At 44.2% G+C, this 17,566-nt stretch overlaps 1 protein-coding gene across 7 annotated transcripts in view; it reads left to right on the forward strand.

Annotated features, from left to right (window-relative positions):
• The window catches only part of LRRC56 (leucine rich repeat containing 56), a 49,257-nt gene extending 34,098 nt beyond the window's left edge, over positions 1-15,159 (forward strand). For all 7 annotated transcript variants that reach the window (XM_015863725.2, XM_015863724.2, XM_032445025.1 and 4 more), the window contains 9 exons: positions 3,140-3,236; positions 3,378-3,575; positions 6,956-7,133; positions 8,736-8,927; positions 9,781-9,845; positions 10,298-10,431; positions 10,775-10,965; positions 13,171-13,549; positions 14,149-15,159. In XM_015863725.2, coding sequence (XP_015719211.1) covers positions 3,140-3,236; positions 3,378-3,575; positions 6,956-7,133; positions 8,736-8,927; positions 9,781-9,845; positions 10,298-10,431; positions 10,775-10,965; positions 13,171-13,549; positions 14,149-14,341 — 1,627 coding nt within the window. In that variant the 3' untranslated portion in view covers positions 14,342-15,159. The remainder of the gene's footprint in view (positions 1-3,139; positions 3,237-3,377; positions 3,576-6,955; positions 7,134-8,735; positions 8,928-9,780; positions 9,846-10,297; positions 10,432-10,774; positions 10,966-13,170; positions 13,550-14,148) is intronic.
• The last annotated feature ends 2,407 nt before the right edge of the window (positions 15,160-17,566 follow it).

Genomic DNA, 17,566 nt, shown 5'->3' on the forward strand with positions numbered 1-17,566 from the left:
TTGGTGACCTCAGAGACTGTAATCCTGCTTGTCACAGAGTGATGATGCACACGTTCTCACCCTGTGCTTTGTCTGCATCAGACCTGACCCATACAAACTACTGCAAAATTTATGGCTGTTTGCCCATTAATTCTTTCCCCTTCCTGTGAAGTTACCAGCTTCCACATCACTTGGGGTAGGACACTTGTCTACTGGAACTGAATTAACTGATGTGTATATTAATGGGGTTGTATTTCCACTGTAGTGTCGTCTGGATCTTTCTATCTGCTAATTGTTTGCACATCACTCTTGCATGCACACAGTGAGGTAATGGCCTGAAGTTGTGCCAGAGGAGGTTCAGGTTGGCTATTGGGGAAACATTTCTTCTCAGAGTGGTGAGGCACTGGCACAGGCTGCCCAGGGAAGTGGTAGTAGACCACCCTGGAGGTGTTCAAGAGCTGTGAAGGTGTGGTGCTGAGGGATGTGGCCAGTGGGATCAGCAGGGTTGGACTTAGATGATTATAGAGATCTTTTCCAACCTTTATGATTCTATGCATGCTTACAAACCCACGTTGCCCTGACCCTTGGAAGCTGTATGTGCCAGATGCAGCAGGGCTAGGCCCATAGGAGGCACTCCCTTGACTCTTGCATGCTCTGAAGTTCTTCTCCCACTAGCTGGGATATTTCAGAAGTGCAGGTGCATGCAGTTGTCTGTTGGGAGTTGCTTGCTCCAAGCTACGCTGCTGTTTAACCCTGCAGCCTTACAGCAGCCGTACTCTCTGGAGAGATCATCTGTACAGTAATTAATGAGGGAGTTCTTCTGATATTACAGTGAGATTGACACAGCTTTCAGATGAGCCTTTTGTTAGTCACCAAATAAAATATTTGCAGGTGCAGTTTGCTGCAGTAATGTCTCAGACTGAAGATCACTCACTGTGGATGCTGGAGTAAAGAGCCGCAGGGCCAATATTTGACTGTGACCCAAAAAGTTCACCCCTCCAGCAGCCAAGAGATGCATTAGCTCATAATTCACAATAAATACAGAGCTGTGCATGACTCCATAGGCAGTTTGAGCACGAGCTGGTCACATTCATGTGCGCTTGATTCAGCCAGAGCCAGCACTGGAATTGAAAACCATAACTGTCCAATTCACACACAGGCAAAAATATGGTTTAACTCTGGGGCCATTTAACCTCTAGGCAGGAGCGAGGGCTGCTTCTTCCAAATGTGTTGAGATGTTTGCAGGAGAAGAGATGGCTGTTTCTTCACAGGGCTTTGTGTAAAGGGAAAGGCTTTGTTTTGCCACCTGGCATGTTAAGAAAGAAAAATAATAATAACAAGCATATTATCAAAAACTCTTTTTGTGGTAAAACACCATTAGGTAAGAAGTACAAGACAATTGAAATCATGAATTGCACCGTGCCATGTCTAAGGGGATCATGTTAGGGTTGTCCTCACTTTTGCTAGGCCAATAAGCAGTGCCCATCAGAAGCTCTTGTTTCAGCAGTGTGCCAATGGGGGTGACCACTCTCATTGACTTGTGACCACTGGTTTACAGAAAAGGTGATTCTGAACCAAAATTAGCCTGAAAATTGACAAACTGATCAGTGCTCTAAGTGAGCCATGAAGTGAGCAATGTATTTCCTTTGCATTACTAGTGCCTGCTAAAGTTGAGCTTATTGGTGTATTAGCTTTGGTCAATGATAGGTTCTGCTTTTACATTTAATTTGATTTATTTCTTATTATGGGCACGCAGCTTACAAATGTAATAATACATTTCTGTAACTCTTGCTGTGGAAGGCATCTGTTCCTTACGGAAGCTTTGGGACGACTGTTTGCTCTGCTTATGAAATAAGCACAGTGCAGATAGTTTCTGGAAACTCTTTTACAAGGTCTGGAGGTGTGGTGACATACAGGAACAGCCTTTGACAGAGAAATATGTTGTTTGACAGAGATTTTTCTGGCTTGCTTTGCTTTGACCATTTGAGCAGCTGCCCTGCCCATGCTTAAAAGGCCATAGAACCTAACTGAAAAGGTTTGTATTGATGTATCTGAATGTGCTTACTTGCACCTTCAGCAGGCAGAGGGGGAGCCCTTCCAAGGCACCACTGGCAGTTAGGGAAGGGATAAAGTGAGGCAGATCTGAATAATAGCCATGAACAAACCATAAGAACCCCCCAGACCTGTTTGTTTCAGCCTGGAGGCTGCTTTCTATCCCTGTGTTTGATGAACTCCCTGTTAGATCCCCAGGATTCTGGAGATATTTTTCTTTGCCACCGTACTTTGTTTTGCCTTCCGCAGTCCCCTTTCTCCTACTGTGGCTTGTCCCAAGTGTTCAGACAGTGGAAAAATAATGAAGTAGTATGGATAATAATACCTTAATCTCGCTTGTGAAAGCACTCCTGAGCTCATGGGCTGACTGGGTGTGCAGCAGCCCTGGAGCACACAATTTGCTGCGGTCTCTTTTGCTGCAAAGCTGCATCAAAGCTGCACAAAGTTCTCTGAGGGCAGCGCAAAGCTGTTCTTTTTCCCCATGGCCCATAGAGATAAGGCACAAATAAGCAAGCTGTTATGTGTACTCCAAGATGAGAAGAGACCCTGTGACCATATTCTTCTATCTTCTGCAATTTTTCCCTAGAAAATGCATTAAAGTATATATTATACAAGATCTGTAATCCACAGTTTTGAAGTCCAAGAGCCTCTCTGTAGGAACTCCAGTTGAGCCTCTGCCTCCTCTGATAAGCCGTCCTTGTGTTTAGTTGCCCACTTCAATTAATTTGTAATTTATAATACAGAAGGTCTGGTATTGCAGCTATGGGAAAGAATTTTATTATTATTATTAATTTATTAATGCCTTCATGCATCTTAATGTTACCAAAGATAGAAGGTTCCCCAGTTTGATTTACCACTCCTTTTGCATTCTGTGGTGTCTCTTTCTACGCTGACACTATTGTGATACAATATGGCTGTTCCACATACATGGAGGTAAACAGGTCGGTGTGTGTTTCTCTGGAGTAGGACCAGAACATTTGGAAAATAAAAGTGTTTAAAACTAAAAGTGTTTTGAAGAAAGTAGCAGTGGCCTAATTCTAAGGAAAAGAAAGTGAGTCCTGAGTTCCTTTGCCCATTCAAATAGAGCTTCCATTATTCCTTTCATAAGGGATCTCGGAACCACGTTGTCCCATCTCCATGTGCTGTGGATGACTTGTTGTGGGCTCTTGGATTTAGATGGAATCTCTGCCTGCAGCTCTCTGAAAGTAAGTATCAATGTGTCGTGCCAAACAATGATTTGATATCTATCTTCGCTTGATATTTTCTCTTTAATTGTGGTCTTTGTTTTGCAAATACTCAGTGTTACTAATGTGAACCTGTTAATATTTCTGTTTCCTTCTGCTGAGGAACTCTATGTGGCCTACAACAAAATCTCAGACCTGTGCCCGCTTTGCTTTTTGGATCACCTTGAGGTTCTGGATCTGGAAGGAAACAATATTGAGGACATCAACCAGATGCGATACCTGGGGCTTTGCTGCAAACTGCGCAGCCTGACAGTGGAGGGCAACCTTATCTGTCTAAAGCCAAATGCAGAATCTGCAGAGGTAAGAGCATGGCTTGTACAGATTACGTTAATTTTTTTTTAATTGCTTTTAAAACTTATGTTGTAAATCAGAAATACGTCTTTCAATTGTGTTGATGTGAGTGATGACATGGGAGGCGTTTCCCATGTTTTGTTTGGGTAGATGCTGTCCTCTTGTGAATACTGCCTCTCACATAAGCACAAATGACTTACGAGGAGTTCCGATCAGGAGTCAGGCCTGTTCCATGTCAGCATGGGATTTCCTGTGAGAATGGGATTAAACTAGGAATCAGCTTAGGCGTGACATGAAGTCTTAAAGGAGGACCAAGGAGAGCATGGACCTCAGCTGTGTGGATCCTTCCTGCTTGTTAGGGGTATTTTACAGCCAGTTAGAAGGTAGCTACTGTTTCTCTTATGGGATGTGCCAACTGAAATCTGTCAGTTAGATAGCATTCTTTAGGCTTTTATATTTTTTTGGAGGATCACCTGTCCAACAGCAGTTTCTTCAGAATCACCATTCTCGAAACTTGGAGTGGATGCTTGAAGTAACTACCAAAAGCTGTATTGTAGAAATTGCTTGTTGTCCTTTCCCTGAAAGGGTTAAAATGCAATGACCAAAAAGACCTTTATAAAAGCTGGAGGTACAAAGTAAAATGATTCATCTCTTACATACTGAAATGATGAAGTCAGTTCTGAAAAGGTATTTTGATCAGTGCAGGAGATACTTTGTGTCGCAGAGATGGTAACAAAGCAATATGTGATCTGCCTTGGGTTTCAGGGTGGTCTACTAGAAAAAAGTAAGGAAGATCTAATTCTGTGTGAACAGCCTCAAAGCTGTACTGCTTTCTTCCACTTTACCCTAGTTCAAATTATTAACATTTCAGGTAACAAAAAGCATATTGAAATCTGCTCAGAAGGTAAGTGGAAGAAAACTGGAGTTAAAGAAATGAGTCAAAAAAGACTGTTCTTCATTTTGGTCACATGAGGTCTAGCATGTACCAGAGGATGGTTGGCAGCTGCTCTGCTGTGTACTGTCATCCATGCATATGTAGGTACATAATAGACAGTATTCACTAAGGCATGTCCCACAGTGGTGCCATAAGGAGCTGATAATGCAGGAATAAGAAAGCAGGAGCTGGGGCTGCATATCCTCTGGTGCCATGTTCCATAGCTTTCCTTTGTGTTCCAAAGAGGTCATACCCACACCACTGATTTGCATGGAAGGATTCATTTGATACTTGTCCTGGGCTTAGTCCTGAAAACAGAGGTGTTATCAGTGAAACTCAATAATGTAGTGGATATTTTGCATCTACACATTTTTAAGATACAAGAGTTTCTGAGATGAAATTGTTTGATCATAACCCTCAGTAAAAGCAGCAGCTGAAGGTAGTGCTTTAGTTATCATGATTTTCCTCTCTGGAATCCAAAGCACAGTATTACATGCTCATTTTCTGTTTTGAGCTGTTAGGAGTGTACTTCAGAGACCACACTTGCAGCTGTTTATATTCACAATGATTTCTCTATCAACATTCCTCTCTTGTTGAGGGATATAATCATGAGAGAAAAACCCAAATATTCTGACAGTTGGGAAGCACTGCCTGCTTCTAATGGACAAAGTCACCTGAAATACAGAAAAGAGTTGGATATGGGTTCTGATTCCTCAGTCTTCTTGTAATGTGGCTTTACTGTAGCCTTGTAAAACTCTTATTTTTTTTCCAGTGTATGGAATGGCCCAGATAGATTTACTGCTCTTTGTTCATACTGCCTGCTTGCTCTCTGTAATTTGATTTTCAGATGAGCTCATCTCCCTCTGTTATCTAAACCAACAGCAACAACCCAATGATAAATGTTGCAGCCTCTCTTGCAGTAATGTACCATGAGCGTAACATGATGCTCTGCTCGAGCAGGACATGGCTGCAGATTGGCTGCAGCTCAGACTCTGCTCAGAGCACATACGGTACGTGGTAGCATGGTGATTGGTTGACTCATTTTCTAAATTAAGATGAAAGGCTCAGTTGGAGGAGTGTGGTGTCTGCCCCTTAACAACAACAATTACACGCTTTATTTGGCGAGCTCCCTCTGCCAGCCTTGCTGCTGTGCTGTGTGGAGGGAGGGAGTGTACAGCCATCCAGCTATCACCAAAAGGTTTCTGTTCATGATTGCTCTGTGGGGTTTTCTAATGCTGCTTGTACTGTCCTGGAAAGCATGACATTAATCTGCATCAAGCAATTCGTTTATAGGTGGCTGATATGTCTCAGGGAAGCTACCTATGCATATTCTGCCACTAGCAACGCATTCTTGTTTTATACTTTTAGAAGTTGAAGGAAGCATATTGAGATCACCACCACTTTTTATCGCCAATTATTATCCAAGACTATTTCCCATTGTGGTATTTCCATTGCAAAGCCAAATGTCCCACTACCCTGAGATATTGTTAAACATTCCCAGAGAAGGAAGTTCCAAGTGGACATGTCTTTCCACTGCTGGAATCCACCAAAATGGCCCAATCTGTGGTGTACTCTGAGTACAATCATAACTGTTTTGGATTGTTTTGTTGCCTACAGGTCCCAGTCCTTGGCATGGGTTCATGAATGATTTTATTCATGGCCAGGTCTGCCTGCATGTACAGGATGGGGCTGCATCAGTGCTTTCCCCACTGCTTGTCAGTGAGACCATGTATGTCAGGAGTGATAGTGTTGTTGATCCAGCACATGGAAATGAAATCCTGGAGCAGCCACTTTTAGTCTCTTGTGCACCTGCTGTTGGCATGCAACCTCCTGCAGAAGATAGCATAGTTTGAAATAAGTCATCTCTTCTAATGATGTGTAAAATCACACGCGAATGCCCTGAAGACTGCCCCAGGAAATCAATGCAGCTCATTCACTGCAGCTTGTTTATAGCTGTGCCTTCATCCATCACCGAGCGTAGCTTCACTCATAATGTATTTTCAGTCTTGCTATAACCTTTACTGTTGATGCGGATACCAGAGAATCACAAAACCATGGAGAGGGGCTGGACAAGTGCTGAGGATGCCGAGGCTTTCCTTGGCACTCACATATCACTTTCACATATCAAGTGAATGCCTTCACTTCCATACACTATAGTTAGTATAATGAAGATAAAATTCTACATCAACAGCAGAGGGGCCATGGGCAGGGGGAATGTGTTTGCATTCAGAATGTGCTCGTGAATAATTTCAGTAGAAATTACATGAGCAGAAAACACAGTGAAAGGTAACTCCTGATGTTATTTATTTCTGTTGAATAAGGCAAATGGGTTTATTTTGTAGAGTCATTTCAAAGTATATGGCAGTAATACAAATTGAACACTGTTGTGCTGCTGATGGAAGTCCACAGTCTGTTAAACAAACTGTCGAAGTGATCACTTTCTCAATTTCTCCAGGAACTAGATTACAATTACAGAGCTGAAGTGAAAAAACTCATTCCTCACCTGGAGTATTTGGATGGAATACCAGCAAGCCAGACTGCTGTCCCTCCTTCCAATAAGATGAATGAGGACTGGCTAATCATCAAGGAATACATCAAGGAGGGTGGTTTGCCCAGAGACATTTCATGGTTAGGTACGTCAGATTTCCCATCAGGGTTCATTTTTCAGGTTATGAAGTGTGAAAAGGAAAGCCAAAGAGCTAGCTGGCCTCTTCAGAGCCAAAGCTTAATTGCAGAGAAGTGACAAAGGGCTTTGTCTTCTTCACTTGGGAAATGGGGAAGCTGGAATTCAGCATGGTGCAGATTTAAATGAAAGCTGTTCAGCGCTGGCCACTGACATCAGTGAAATGCAAACGACTTGTAAAGCATCAAGTAAATCCAGCAGTAGCTGGGAACCTGTGCTTAGTATTCTTTCTGTGTGATTAGAAGAAGCAAAGTTTGGAAACTGTTTCAGCAACAGCTGCTCTCAGCTCTTTCTTTCTATGGTAGGAATCAATCCCGTGTTGCATGGAAGTAGCAGTATTTTCTACTCCAATGTAACAATAGCGAGGGCAGTTGGGTCACCACTTCCTAATGGCAGCAAATTCCTAGCAAGTGAGTTTGCGTGGTCTTGAAATGCCTCTATTCCATTTTCTTTTTCTCTGTGATTAAGTCCATTACATTCATTAGGATAGAGTAAATGATTGGAAAATAAATCTTTTGTCCCCTTGCTCACAGCTTTCTAAAGTCTGTGCTTTTACATACCGCGCTACATGCACTTTACCACTTCCCATTAAATATTACAAAGTATTTCCTATAACTGCTCCTGTTGCTTCCCATTAACGCGGGCAATGTCATTGGCTTCCTGACCCCACTGCTGCTATTTGCCAACTGTACTCCATTAAAAATTTAGCTTGTTTTGAAATAAACACATACGTTTGTCATTTATCTAATCCCTGTGGATCCAGATCAGTAGGTGTAGTAGTAGCTATGGTAGTGAAAGCATCCATTAAAATATGATCCTTCAGCGATCCCCATTTGGCAGCATCAACTGTGGTTCAGAAAACTAGTTAATGGTGTGGACTGGGGGAAACTGTGTGCAATGAGCACAAAACTAGAGTTTGTGTTGTTATCTAGTGTAGCTAGAGTTACATTTTTGCCTTTGGCTATAAACTGATAAATTCATATGGTCAGGTTTAGGCTTCCCCATGTTTTCTTCTTTCCTATTGCAATACTCTGGTATCTCGCATCTACTGTGGTTCTGCAGGAACAACTACAGCCAAGATAACTTGAAGGTCTCTAACACACAGCTCTTAATGAAATGGCCATATTATTACAGTGCCAATTGCTCTGCTGTAGAGCTTCTAGATGCTCAACACTTTGAAGTGCAAACTGTTCATCTAGACATCAAAATGATATTTGCTCTCCTACAGCTGCACATGCTGCTGGCACAGCCTTGTTCTGCTCCCTGCATTTGAGCAGGTGAGAGTTCAAGGCTCTGTCTGACTCTACTAGCTTTTGTGTAATCCATCCTATCCTATACCACTATTGAAATGCAATTATCACATTTCTTTTTGGTGTAAGAATTATCTGTCTGGAAAAAAAAAATAAAAATCTATCACTGCAATTCCCAGGTTTCCACAACTTGTGTATGTGGTTTGCCCTGGTTGATAACTGGTAAAGAGGCTGTCACCACCAGCACTGTGATGGTGTGGTTTACAGCCTCTGCATGTACGCTGGTGAAACTTCTCTCCTAGGTCCATGTGCAATGGCAAAGCAGCCTGGATGCAGCCCAAATCCTCCTACAGCTTCCAGACCAGGAACTGCACAGTGGTCTGTTAGCTCAGGAAGGTGTAGCAGTTCCCATCTGTTGTACAGCAGCTCTCCTCTTCCAGATCCCACTATTTCTGAAGACTGGTTTCCAGATAACTGCAGTGATTTGACACACGGTAATGTAGTTTTTTAATCTTGTTCATTCCCTCACCTCTACGTGCTTCTGGGTGTTATTATTGCTGCTGGAAACCTGGGTGCTTTGAATAACACCCAACTATGCCACTGCTACATCAGGCTCAGCTTACATGAGGAAACCTAGGCACATCTTGTTCAGTCTTTGTAATTGATCTGTACAGCCTGGTTCTCTAGAAAGGCATGCTGATGCACACTGGCTCCCCAGTGGATTATGAGCTGGAAGGTGCAGTATGTGTTTTGCAGACTCATGCTGCAGCAGGGTCAGTACCATCAAAAACCACTTGATATATCATTTCTACTTGCCCAGAGCAGCTGTGGATGCCCCATCCCTGGAGGCATTTGAGGCTAGGTTGGATGGGGCTCTGGGCAGACTGATCTGGTGGGTGGCAGCTGTTTCACCCAATGCTCACTGCTTCTTCCCTCTCCTTTGAAGCCTTGTCTCTTGTTCTGACAAGAGCATCTGCACAGGGCTATGGAGAACCTGATTCTGCTCAAGATCCAGATGAAAAATGACCCAGCAAAAGAAAACAAACAAAAAAAATCCATATTCTGTTTTAATCTGGATCTGTTCCCAGCACTTACTCACCACCTGGCCCCACAAATGTGTGTACGAGCGGAGCAGGAGAGACAGGGCAGGAGCAGGAAGAGAGTCTGGGAGGAACAGAGAAACTGCCTCTTAGCATCAGTGTCAGCCATGTGAGCTGACACTGTGAGCCTACGCCATAAAATATTGCATCCCTTTGTAAGCAGGAAACGATGCTAACTGATTTCAAAGACAGCACAGTTTGCTAAATGCTGGAATTATTTATTCTTTTTTTTTTTCTTTACTCCTAGGACTCAGCCAAATTATATGTGGGAACCCCATCAAGGCCCTTCGTGCAAGGAGGCTAAAGCTAGGTGTATGTTTTTCCTGTACACTTCGTGTTCCTGCATAGTCACCCACATAAATCTGATGATAAACTGAGTTTCCACTGTAGTTTTGGTGGCCCCCTCTCTTCTACGGACCCAAAGCCCCATGTTCTTATCAACCTGACTAACCAAAGTCCAAGTCAAAATGGCAACATTTGGTGGTATATCTACAATAACTACCTAGCAGAAGATTTATCAGTGGTTTGATGTTGGCATAGCCAGGTCTATGAGGAGGTTGCCGTTGATTAAATAATTACAGAGTGTGTTGCTCTCAGTCCCATGGCCGTGCAGGTCAGCCTGTTCATGTCAGCAGGCCAGTAACTGAGTGAGAGAACACCCACAGCGTGTGCAGTCTGGCTTACAGGGTTGGCTCCTATGGTCCCTGAGGTTCAGCATGGAGGAAGTTCCTGAGGTCATCCAGGTTACTTGTGTCATTTTTCAGCCGCCTGCAGAGAGCTCCTTGAAACTGTGCAGTCTGAAGATAGAAAACCCTGACATCTCTGTAGGAGGAGGAGGTGTGAGCCAGGAAGACGTCTTCTCTGCACCGAGAGTGTGGGGAGAGCAGCATAAGTGGCGGTGAGAGTGTGGGAGAATTCTTGTTATGCAATAGAGCAGGGATTCGTTTTCTGCTGTGAAATAAAACAAACTCTTTGGCCACCTGGTGGTAGTTCCGTGGGATAGCCTTCTGCCTTCCCACCCTGCAGGCTGGGACGGCTCGTCCCTGCTGGGAAGCCAGTGGGATGGGGAAAGGAACAGACATAACGTCTGATCCATTTAGGACGATTCTGCATATCTGCAGGTAAGTGGCAAAACGCTGTGGGTGGCTAAATACACAGACTCAGTGTTTGCCTGCACTTGGTGCACTGCATATTCTCAACTCAAGGCTATACTCAATGGCAAAACGCTTCCCATTGTCCAGGTGCCTGCACACAGCTCAGCAAGGAATCATCCCAGCAGCAAAGGTAGCTACAGATGATGAGGAAGAGGATGAAGGCTGCATCCCGGCCAACAGCAGTGAGAGTGAGCTGAAGGACACCTCAGATGAGGATCTCACTGGAGAGATTTCACCTATTTCTTCTTGCCACTCCTGTCTCTCACAGTCTTCCCCAGGTATTGTACCCAGGTCTCCAGGGAAGGGTTGATACAGTGTAGGGACAAATGCACCTGACTGTTGACTGATATATTTCTTAGGAAATGAGTTGTTTAATGGGGTCTGGCATCTAATGTCTGCTCAGGGCGTAGTGACCAACTGCACTGACCATCAGTTGGTGTATTTCAACACAGGTCTGTAGAATTAAGGGAAATAAAGCCGATCTTACACCAGCTTAACATTCTGGCTAGATGATGGATGTGCCTTTGTCTTTCATTTCGTGTCATTGATTTGTGATGGTGTCAGGTGAGTGTAAAATACCGTTGTTCCAACCAAGCTGTTTTACCCCATTTGGCACTGATGCAAGTGATGTCTGAGCTGATGATTGAGGTGCAAGTGGGCTGCTGGGAATTCTGGGAAGACACTCAGCAGAGTGTTTAAAAATGAAATGTGCTCTTTTGCTCAGGAAGAAAGCCAAAGACCTCTCTGGAATTGCACTTACATGAATGAGAGCAGAGTTGTTGAATATCGTATTTAAGGTTATTAGAAACATTAATAATGGTTATTCCAAGTACGTATCAAGTAGAGGAGATTTAAAAAGTATGACTTAAATCTATTTCCGCTGTTAATAGTCACATTTTTTGCTTCAGTGGGTATTAGTGTGTGAGATGTGGGTTTACGTTTATTTCAAGGGCTAAATAAATCTGTTAAAATTTGGGAAAATACATAATATTTCTTTTCCAAATGTGTTTGTAATAAAAAACATAAGCATCCTAATTGGAAAAAATAATTGAATAATTTGAATTCTCTGTGTATAAAATGCAGAGTAAATGGTATCTTCTTAACAAGAATAGAAGCAGACTGGAAACATCTAAAGAAATGGCCTGTTGTCCAGTGACCACAAAAGTCTTACACCATGATCTAATGATGTATTTAAAATTAAAACTGATTTTTAGGTGTAATATGATTTTATTTTATTTTATTTTTATTTTTTTTTAGATTAAGTATGATTTGCTGTGAGCTCATCCGCTTTTTAGATTTAATAGGTGATGCTCCAAACATCTCTCAGTGTGCCAGTGCTGTACCTCATTGAAGTGGATGGGCTTAAGTGTAGATGCTGAGATCTGTCAGCAAGGTTGAAGTGGTTTGAAGTCTGGTGTCACCTAAGGATGGAATGGATGACACAGATCCAAAATCATAAACAAATGGCCCTCGTGACCAAGGTTTATATAGAACAAATGCAAAACAGGAGCCATTGTTCACTGTCCCTAACAGACGTATGTATTTTGCAGAGCAAATACCTGGTAGAAGTTTGTCAACTGATTGACTTTATTCAACAGGGTGCTTAAAAACACACTTTGACTTCTGCGAGCTGAGACTTTGTTCAAAGATTTGGGGAGCACTCAAGTATAGAAGTTTGTCATACTTGGTGTGATTTTCTGGGAGTAGAGCTTGTTGCTGTAAATAATCCTGACCAGGAAAGGAGAAGTCATTGGAGCTAAACTGCTCCTATTTAAAAGTATCGAAGCATCAGGTCTATATAATCTGCATGCTTTGGAGTCTGCCAGTGATATTTCAGGCTCTGGAGTCAGGCATGACATTCTTTCAGTGTATCCTTAAAACTAACACAAAAAAAAAGCCATCATCGGGTTTAGTGATTTTTAACGCCTAGAGTGTGGTGGGAAAATTTACATGGTTATCTACACAGTAATATACATAAGGAGATATAAACATGAATTTTCTGTGCTTGGATTTGGGGTGGCATGTTCTTTAAATAGTGTTCCTGCCATGGATTCTGCACATCAGGCAGTTAGATGCAGTTGGGTCTTTTAATAGACAAGCAACTGGATCCCTGCTATATATAGGATGGTTTTGAAGCATGTACGCATGCTTGTTATGTTTGTAAGTCATCAATATGAATTTTCTTGTGTGTGTTGCACCTGAGGATTACATGGGCTAAGAAAAAAGTGGCTCCAGTCATCTGTGATCTTTGCGCACTGAACTTCGGAGAGCTGGATTAGGAGATCTGGTGTTTAAAACAGGTCAGGGTGAGCACTGGCCAGGAATGGTGCAGGTGTGCTTGGTTCTGCCTTGGGATGGGAGGTTAGGGAGCTCCTGGTAGTGGGCGTGGTGGTGATGGGTTGATTGCTAGATTAGTTGGTCAGTCATTTAGCACATTTAGTACGATGAAGCAGTAAACTGCTGTGCTTCTGCCTATGTTTCAGATTCATTACATGCTCAGGAAGGCATAGTGTTCCCCAGCCAGAACTGCTGTCTAATTCCATCTCCTCCAAAAACCCCTTCACCTGCAACTCTGATGGGTTTGGCAGCAAGACCCCAGAAACTGAGGAAGCACAGGGCAAGGTGCCTGAAGCTAACCAGCCCAGAGGAGGGCAGGCAGCCCCAGCAATGCCAGGCATGGGTGACTCAAGAGACTTCAGCTCAGCTGCTGAGTAAGGGCCTTGCTCTGCTGAGCCTGCATAGCGTGCCAGCAGCACAGGAGCCTCTGCCCCTCAGCCCCCAAGGGCAGTGCCAACCTGATGGCAGCACTGCCAGGCAGAGGCCTATCTCAGGAACTGCAGCTGTTGGATCAGCAGGCATCAGGTATGTGTGCTGCTGGCACTACCCTTTTCTTGCACTCCTTTGGGAAAAATGACTCCACCTCCATTCTGGTCAGCCTCTTCCATCGCCTTTTCACTCCTAAGAAATTTTTCCTCATATCCAACCTGAATCTCCCCTCGTGCAACTTGAAATCCTTCCCTCTCATCCTCTGGCAGTTACTGAGGAGAAGAGGCTGACCCCCATCTCACCAGTCTCCTTTCAGATCATTGTAGAGAGTGATAAGGCCTCCCCTGATCCTCCTCTTCCATAAGACTTGTGCTCCAGACCCCTCTTTTCCCTCTCTGGACACACAAATCCTCTGTTGCAGGGGATTTTAGTGGTACTCATTTGAGACTCCCTGAGTAAACCCCAGAGTGAGTTCTTGACATTCCACTGTGGCTTTTCTACCTTGAAATTTGCATCAACCCATGTCATAAAACACTTGGAAAAATGATGTAGGCATCAGGTAGGTGTCACATGCACCAAAACATGGTTATTTCTAGATCTTCTTACTGTATAGTTGACATTGCATTGCATCTTTGAATGCAGGTATCCAGATCCAGAGTATAATGCCACCATGGTGTTTTTTCTCTTTTCCTCAGCCCCACCCTGGACAGGAGTCCACACAGTGTGAGCAGCCATCCCCAGCCAGTTGTCCTCTCACCCCCAAGACCCTCAGGGAGAGTTGAGCTGCTGAATGCCATATGCCCCCCAGCTGCTGGGGCAGTGCTACAGAAGCTGCCAGCCAGACCCACTGTCTCATCAGCATCTCAAGGCAGGAGTCCCCGCTCATAGCCTGAGTGTATCAGACCCATTGACATTGTGCTATCTCCACGCACTGGGTGCAGTCCTGACACTTGGAGGATCAGTGCCATCTTTCAACTGCCTCTGTGAGATAAAAGCAGAGCTGTGCAAGTAGAGCAGATCGAACAAATGCCATGATTTGCTTCAATTAAGGCTACAGCTGGTTCAGAAGTGCTTTCTTTAAAGAGCACCTGCTGGTCAACAGAAGAGCTAATCAACCTCTTACGACAGCAAATGTGGTTATTTTTTGCAGCCTTCATGAACTAAAACCGAACAACTCTTAATGGATTTCCTTTCTTCTACCTCCTGCCCTGCTCTGTGGGTGAGGCAGTGGCAGTAAACCAGCAGGTCTCAGTGCCTGCCAGTTCCAGGGTGGGCTGGAGGAAGGGGGAGACGTGTGGCATTCCCCCTCACGCTCAGCATCCTATCCTACAAGCATCCCTGCTGTGTGTCTTTTGCAGAACTCAGTGTTCAGGGGCACAGCCAAAGGTTCAAGGCAGCACTGACCTGAGCATGTTTGTATATCATATGACTGAGTCATTTTAAATAATGCAGAGGCAAAGATGAGGCAGGGGAAGTAAGAAAATGATCTCTTGTTTTTCAGTGGGGCATTTGCTTTATAGTTGGCTGAGGTTCAGAAGAGCTGGTTTTGGTGGCTGCAGACTGAGGTGCTGATCCCAGCGGCTGTGCCTTATGATTTTATTGATGTTGCAGTCTGAAGCCGAGCATCATCACATTTCTTTCAGTTCCTGTTACTATGTTAGATATCTATTTTAAAATCACTTGATGAAACAGTAATTATGAGACAAGTTAATTGTTTTATGTCTTCTTTCTACCAATCGACTAAAAGTAAAGGAACAGAATGGCAGAGAAAGCCCAAAATCTTTGCCTCGTCGTGGTGCTCTGCTTTCTCTCACAGAACAGCCTGCAGCTGGAAGCTTGTTTGCCCAGTTTTGATGGGCACAAGAGGAAATTATCCATCAAAATGTAATCAGAAGAAAGGGATTTGTACTTATGTTTCTAAATTATAGATCAGAATAAGGTGTCTGCTTTACCTATTGATCATAGAGTGGCTTGGGTTGGAAGGGACCTTACAGCCCATCCAATTCCAACACCTGCCTTGGGTAGGGATGTTTCCACCAGCTGCGAGGCTGCGACACTGCTGCCAATGCTTCCAGGGTAAGCAAAACGCCACGGTCCAGTGTCCTCATCACAGCTTTGTACATAGCACAGCTCTTACACACTGGTCATGGCTGCTGTGCTCGCTTGTGTTGAAGGCTTTGTAGAAATGGGCTGCTTTGCACTTGGAACACATTCATCTCCATTGCCAGATGAAGAGGAGATGCTGTCTTTGACTGCCAAGGAGAAAGAAGCCCAGGAGACATTTAAGGAAGAAAGTCTTACACATACATCTCATTTAAACACAGACTACAGGTCAGCCCAGGATAATTTCTAGGGTAGTTTCTTGGACAGACACTGTGTTCAGAGCCCAAGTGTTTGGTCTCAGTGCTGTGCACAGTGCACCCATGGTAAGGCATGGATGCTTCTGGGGTGATGTGCTTGAGCGCCTTGCACTTCAGTAGTCCCAGTTTCTCTGCTGCGTAATGGGATTTGAGATGGCTCACGGTGCAGCCTGATCTGTTCTCTGGCAGTGACTGATGTTTGGTTAATGCATGAAATAATTGTTCTTTTTCTGAGGTGTAAGTGGTACCCAGGCCGGGGACTTTGAGAGGATGATGCTGCCATGCACAACTTGTCATATGTGATTAATTGGCACCAAAATGAAAAGAGGCTGCTCAGCTGCTGTACAAGGCTGCAGAGGCTGTTGTTTGTAATCACTGAGCTGTCTGATGATAAACAAGCTTGGTAGATGGAGGAAGCCATTAAGACAGCTCCATAGTGCCTTGGTGCCCCTCAGTGCTGCACACAGAGCAGCTGCTCCTGGGAAGCCAAGCAATTTTTCCCCATCAGGGGGCTGGACTGGGTGATCTCCAGCCTCATATAACTTCCATATCCATGCCTTGATTCTGAGATTAGCCCACATGGCATGGACACAGGAGCAGGGAATATGCCATCTTGTGCATTTCCTTGCCAGCCTGGAAGAGAGTCTCCTTTTAGTACTTGCTATTCCCAGCAATATTTGGAGCACTGGGCATCCCTGGAGGGGGATGGCTGCTGCAGTAAGAGGACATGTTGGTCCCCTTTTGGGGAAGTCTTTGGTCATGCCCTAGCGGCAATGGGAACAATTTTCTGGTTCTCAGTGGTTTCCTATGGGACCCTTGGACAAATTGCTTGGTCTCTCTGAGAAGTGGCTTAGCTTGATCTTCAGTTTCTGATGTTCATTTATTTACCATGTGTAAGGAAATAAAACAGAGTGCCAGTTCTCCTTCTGTCTGAGGAGGAGTGTGGGTGCCCCTGTACCGAGGCAACCCATAGCTCTTGCTGGATTTGGTGAGCGGAAGGAATGAATATCTTGAAACGGACACTAGAGGGAAGAAGAGAGTCTCATAAGATAAGTTTTATAAGTAGAATAACTGGGAAACCAAATGCAAGCAACTTTGGATCACTCGGGAGGCGTTCAGTGTGCAGTGGGCTCAGCCTGTCCTTTGTCACATAATTCCGTCCCATGTGCTGGCTCGTGTGGTGTCCCACGTGCTGTGTAGGCTGTGTCTTCATGCACCACCTACCTTGATTTCTTGGGGGTTATTTTCCTCAGAAACCCGTGCTGCATGAGACATGCAGAACACCCCAACCCTGCCTCAGTGCTGGTGCTTTATGGTACCCAGTGATGCTGTGTGCAATCCCTGCACACATCCTGAAGAGGAGATAATTTATGCTGTAGGTCAGAGATGCAAGCTGTACCAGATCTGCCATGTGCTCAGCACCAGGGTGGTGAGGCCCTGGGACAGGTTGCCCAGAGACCACCCTATCTTTTTTCTTGTGTCTAGTGACAGCTTTGTGGTTTTGAAGAACAAAAGGAGAGGTGTTATTTTCCCCATTCAACTGCAGTTGCACAACAGTGATTTTTTGGATTATGCACCGTCCATGGGGAGCTGGAATCCAAACGCAGATCTTTGGATTAGATTAGCGGAATGGAAAAACAAAGGAGAGGCCATTGTTGCTATGGAAAAAGTGACAACTTTACCTTAAGATGAAGCAGACTTTGCAAAGAATGGTTAGCTTGTCTTCTTTTAGTTTGCTGTTTGAACAGAATAA

The sequence above is a fragment of the Coturnix japonica genome, chromosome 5, assembly GCF_001577835.2.
Source record: "Coturnix japonica isolate 7356 chromosome 5, Coturnix japonica 2.1, whole genome shotgun sequence".
Classification (NCBI taxonomy): domain Eukaryota; kingdom Metazoa; phylum Chordata; class Aves; order Galliformes; family Phasianidae; genus Coturnix; species Coturnix japonica.